The following is a 6,132-nucleotide window of genomic DNA, read 5'->3' as shown; positions in this document are numbered from 1 at the left end:
AAAAAAAAATTTGTAAAATATAAAAGATTAAAATTTCCCAAACTGTTCTATAAGATGATAATGTGTTCCACAGGGAGAAAAAATTCCAAGGTCAAATAAGTTTAGGAAAAACTAGATTAAACATCTTTTTCTGAAGTTCTTTGCAAAGTATTTAATATACTAATGTGTACTATGAATTCCCAAAAGGAGGATGTACTATATATACAGTAGTTCTAAAACTTAATCGACCATATTTGTGGAACACTTATTAACAGCTCATGGAACATAGTTTAGGAAACACTGCATAATACTTAATGACGTCCCTAAACAAAATATACTGATATACTCGAACGTAACTCGTAACTCAGTCATCATAATAAATATCAATTATCAGACAGTACCTAACCATACAAGAGGATCTACCTCCTCTCTCATGGTGATCTGTGCTATAATCAGTGGCAGCCTGCCTCCAAGCTAAGAGCCTTTCTTCTCCTCCAACATGCTGTTTCTCATCTGTTGTAGTCTGAGAAATCAGGTAACCAAGATTATTAGAACAGTGTGCAAGTAAATCAATAAGCTCCGAATGATGGGCCAAGGGCCTCTTCTAGAGAATACACTGCACAAACTTCAGTGCAAGAGTTTTATGAGTTATTTCTGCGGCTAAGGCAACAACACGCTTTCTTCCCAGGTCTTGGATATACGGCAGAGACCTGAAATCGTCAAAATTACAACCTCTGCCTAAATAAAGGTACACAACCTCTTATCTCCAATATTGAAATCTAAAACAGACCTGAAAACCCAAAGTACTTTCATGACCCATTGTGTGGTAAAATCTGAGCAATCTTGATGTGAGACTATTTATAGTCATTAGTTATGCCAGTTGGTGTGACTATCAATATGTTTCATTGTAGAAATATCTCTGTTTTATTATGAACTGCTTCCTCAAACCTATTAGGAATGTTATATAATAATAAACAATATAGGTTTACTATTTGCTGTCTATAATAACATCTGAAAAATTCTGAACTCCAAAACATACCAAACCCCAATTATTTCAGACAAAGTATTCTAGGCCTATATTATGCTTCTCCTGAAAGAATACAAAATCAAAAAGAAAAGTAGAACCACCATCACAGGACACTTGATACACAAGATCTTTAAATTCTTTGTGTATTTGTGTCTAAGGCTGCAGACATAAAAGAAACAATCTGAAAAACTAAAAAAGTGTCAAAGTAGGACAACTGTATCATACAACTGTACACAAAGTGTTCTAACTTCAAATGGCTACAAGTCCATATCCTCTATGGGAAGAAAGCTAATACTGCTCATTACTAGAAAGATTACAGATTGTTTCATCAGACCTATAAACCAAGTTATCTAAGAGTTTTAAACCTGTAATAAAGACTATATGACCCTCCTCAAAATGGATTACTGGAATCCTGACCAGAATTCCCGATAATCTTAGTAAAAGAATGTTATCTTTATGCTAGTTGACCTTTATCTTTCCCCCAAGGAAAGAGTGGAAAAAAGACATTATTTAAAGCACTCAGGAACTTGGGGGTTATGTTTGCGTCAGACTGGCAAGCACTTGGTAGGACCCAAACTTACCTGTGAGAAGCAGCCTTCTTTGGTGCAAATTCATATTCTTCTGGATACCAGCGTCTATACACAGCAGAAATGGAACTCTCAAAGGAAGCTGTCTCAAATACACTGAATAATTACCTCCTTCAAGTAATACATTAACATTGGAAAAGGCATTTGGGTTGTGATTCTCAAGTTGCCTCTTTGCCAGGGGACTCTATTTTCCAACTTGTCCTCTCTTTATATATTCCCTTTGAGCAAGCTCATAAATGACTCTCTAACTCCAGCCTAGCCCTTTTTAGAGTTTCTGTCATGGATATCCAACTACCTACTGGACCTCCCCACCTAAAAATCTACCAAGTACTTCTAATTCAAGATATATAAAAACCACACCCATCATTCTCAACAACTCCCCTCCCCCATCCACCAAAGCTACTCTTCCTCTTAGTTTCCCCTTTTCTTTGAACAGTTCCATCATCCACCTAGCTGTCCAGACTAGAAACGTATGAATCACTTTATACCTCTTCCTTTTCCTCATTTCCTTATTCAAGCATTCAGTGCCTGCCAGCTGACCCTCTCAAACATTTATCTCCATGCCCCTCACCACCACCCTATTGCCATTTCTCCAGCTCATTCTTCTCTCTCCAAGATGATGCAAGGTCTCCTTTCTTATCTCCCTCCTCTTTTCTTGCCATCCTCTAATCAGAATGATCTAATCATATCACTCACTCTTCTACTTATACTTTCTCAGAGGAACCCCCAACCCTTATGAGATAAAACTGAACTTCATTAGCATAGAATACAAGCCATTCATACACTAACCTTGCCTCCCACCTTTGCCAACCTCATGTTTTGCACTCCAGCATTAATGAATGGTTTGTGATTCCTTGAACACATTTTGCTTAGCTTCCTGCTCCCTCACATCTTCAGACCTTTGACCGCTCTCTGGAATGCTCTCTCAATTAAATGCCTGGAAAACTTCTATTCTTTTTCAAATCTCAATTTAAAAGCTGTTTCCTCTATAAAGCTTTCCTGACTTCTCATTCCTCCTGCTCCAGCAGTAAGGTGCTGCTTCCCTTGTGCCCACAATATTCTATAGGCACAGTTCTGTAACAGAAGTCATCACAGAACACATTTTTAGGATGTGTTTTTTTACACATCAACCCACTAGATTCCAAGCTACTTATGGGTTTTTCATCTACGTGTGCGGAGCAGATAGGCCAATGCCTGGCATGGAATAGGTGCTCAATAAATTTTACAAATTAAGGAAATTTGTATGAAAGATTTTTCACATTGTTTTTCCCAATTTTCACCAGTCCAGGATAAATTAAGGTCCTGTACAAGCGAGAATGGGATAAGGAAGCTTTAAACCCACTTGGCACCCTCATTTCTACAGCTCTATTCAATTACTTTCCACAAATTCTCAATTAAAACATGTTAAATGAGGTAATTTAATGGATCCTAAATATAGCCCTTACCTGCACAGTTCTTTAACAGTGCTCACATCAATTATTCTATAATGAAGATGTTTCATGAACTGGGGCATGTATTTGTCAAGAAACTTCTTATCTGCATGAACTGAATTTCCTAGAAAGACATGAAGCATACTGCATCTCTGTATTTCTAGTAGTATACAACAGGATATCAAAATTCATAAATTGTAGTTGAAATGGAGATGATTTTTTTAAAACTCAAACAATTCCTAAAAGCACCTCTAAATTTCTATGTGGGTTTGAATGAAGCTGATTAGCTCACAAGTATAGATTACCAAGTATTTAGTCAGTCTAGCTCATAATAAATGTGTTTATGGCCTCTCATGAACAAAAGGATATATCTATCATTCCACATGCTTAAAACAATGCACACATCTCTTTGTCACTTTTTAAGACCATACCAGATCCACAAACTTTCTCCCAGTGTCACAAAATCCACACCACTAACACTAAAAATTTAACTAAATCACGTAAGTAGATAAACTTTTATTTACATTCCAAATTCTTTAACAAATCATATCCATACTCATGTTTTCATACAGTAGTTTATATTAAAAACACTAAATTTTAAATGAGAACTTTAAAATAGACATCAGCCACATTGGCTGGGGGAAACACTTATACAATACATGCTATAGTACTCAATGCCAAAATTTTTTTTATGAATGTTTATGGAATATGTTAGTTACCACATCAATTTACACATACAAATACACCTTCAGAGAACATTAACTTCCCTCTGTCAATGTCAGCCCTTTAAAAATCCTGGTAGAACTGGCCTGGTCTAAGTCAATGTCAAAGGGGAAAAAAAAAAAATAGGTGGACGGTTTTAGATTAAGAGACATAATAACAAAATGAAATGTACAAGCCTTGATTGAATCCTGGTTCAAAAACAATTAGACAATTCAGGGAACTTCGAATGTGAACTAGCTATCACATGATATTGAATGATTTTTAATTTTCTTCAGTGCAATAATAATACTGTGTTACATAAGAAAATGTCCTTATTCCTTTTTTTTTTTTTTTTTGAGACAGAGTCTCACTGTGTTGCCCGGGCTAGAGTGCCGTGGCGTCCTAGCTCACAGCAACCTCAAACTCCTGGGCTCAAGTGATCCTCCTGCCTCAGCCTCCCGAGTAGCTGGGACTACAGGCATGTGCCACCATGCCCGGCTAATTTTTTCTATATATTTTTTAGTTGTCCGATTAATTTCTTTCTATTTTTAGTAGAGACAGGGTCTCGCTCTTGCTCAGGCTGGTTTCGAACTCCTGAGCTCAAACAATCCGCCCGCCTCGGCCTCCCAGAGTGCTAGGATTACAGGCGTGAGCCACCGCACCCGGCCGAAAACGTCCTTATTCTTATGAGATGTTTGAAGTATTTAGGAATGAAGTGTCATGGTGCCTGCAATTTACTTTCAAATGTCCAAGAAAAAATAAGAAAACCAAACATGGCACAAGGTTAACAATTATTAAAATCAACTTTTCTGTGCATTTGAAATTTTTCCATAATAAAATTATGAGGGAAAATTTGATTGTGTTACTCTTGTGTTTCCCAGATCTCATATCAGGTTTCAGGGTATTTTCACAATACTCATGTTATAAACTATACAAAGAAATTTGAACACAAAATTGAGATGTATAACCCAAAGCAGGGTAAGTGGAAGACATGGATGGCCTTGGCTGGTCTTTTTGGAATTGCAGTCTCGTGAACCACTACAATGAAAGACTATCTACAAGATATACACATAGGATTGGATTTTACCTGCAAGTGGACAGAGCCCCGGAGGAGTCTGCTGTCGTACAAAGGACAGAAATTCATACTCTGCCTGCTGCAATGTAATTGTACTCTCCTTCACTGCCTTGGTAAGACCAGACTGCAAGAGAGAATCCCCAGCCCCCCACCAGAAACACATGAAGTCAGTTTTCAAAGGCATCCAGAAATGAAACTTCACTTCTAAAATGGGAAAATATAACCAGAGATGGATCATTCTTAGAGCTCAAGTTCAAATTGAAACTGCCATCTTTGCACCAATTTTTCCTTAACGAATCCAAGCCAAATAAGTTATGTTCCTGATTGTTAATAGCATTTCCACACAGTCAAAAAAGACGGTGCTCAAAGTCCAAGGATATAACCTTTAGGAAGAAACAACTATTAACAGGAGAGCAGCATTCCCCCTTCTCTGAAAGTTGATGTCTAACCTTATCCAAAAGACTGACTTGAGTAATACTTGACAATCCACAATGCGTTCGCGACAGACTGAATGTAGAAGAGAAAAAAACAGGACATTCAGGAGAAGATGATCTCGAGAGGTCCCAAAGATGAAAAGTAAACAAGCAAGCAGTTTCCCAGGCTTGTCAAGCAATCTTCCTCTAACCCTTTTTTAAATACCATCCAACAATGGTATAGGATTCGGATGTGAGAGCAACAAGCTTGTTACTGATCCCCAAAGCAGCAATCCTGTTATTTGGTAATGTTACCTTCCCGTGATGCTCCTTACACCAATCTGACATGCTGTCCAGCAACTCATCTGGCTGTTTTATAATCAGGTTAGGACCCTGTGGAGGGGAAAAGTCATTAGTCATCAAGAATCAACAGGAATAACTTTGTTTTCAGAGGTAAAGTTTAAGCTGCTTTATGGACTACATATACGTATCAGAGAAAGTAAAAGGATACTTTGTTAACTCTAAAAGTGGTCATGTTCACTCCAGCACTGTTTATGATGATGAAATAGAACATACATCCACAACTGAAGACCAAAATATCTATTAATAGAGGACACAGATATCTATCAAGGGTCAGTAAATTATGGATCCAGCCCTCAGCTAATTTTTTATAGCCAGAAAGCTAAGAATGATTTTTACATTTGTAAAGGATTGTAAGAAAAAAAAACAAAAGAAGAACACATGATGAGAGGTATATCACACTCAAAGCCTAAACTATCTGGCCCTTTCCATAAAGTCTGTCAACCTTGATTATGAGTTCATTTTGAAAAGTGTGCACATTATCAAGTGAAAAGCAAACTGCAAAACAGTACATACATGCATATGATTTCATTTACACTTGTTTAAAAAATACATATAT

General features: G+C 37.1%; 1 protein-coding gene across 1 annotated transcript in view; it reads right to left on the bottom strand.

Annotated features, from left to right (window-relative positions):
- Positions 1-1,583: 1,583 nt before the first annotated feature.
- REXO2 (RNA exonuclease 2) overlaps positions 1,584-6,132 on the bottom strand; it is an 8,394-nt gene continuing 3,845 nt past the window's right edge. The window contains exons 3-6 of the mRNA XM_012659211.1: positions 5,529-5,606; positions 4,813-4,924; positions 3,039-3,147; positions 1,584-1,641 (exon numbers count right to left, since the gene is read on the bottom strand). Of these exons, the coding sequence (XP_012514665.1) occupies positions 1,584-1,641; positions 3,039-3,147; positions 4,813-4,924; positions 5,529-5,606 (357 nt within the window). The remainder of the gene's footprint in view (positions 1,642-3,038; positions 3,148-4,812; positions 4,925-5,528; positions 5,607-6,132) is intronic.

This window comes from Propithecus coquereli, unplaced genomic scaffold, assembly GCF_000956105.1.
Source record: "Propithecus coquereli isolate 6110/MARCELLA unplaced genomic scaffold, Pcoq_1.0 Scaffold6, whole genome shotgun sequence".
Lineage (NCBI taxonomy): Eukaryota > Metazoa > Chordata > Mammalia > Primates > Indriidae > Propithecus > Propithecus coquereli.
This window is presented reverse-complemented; position numbering and strand designations above follow the sequence as displayed.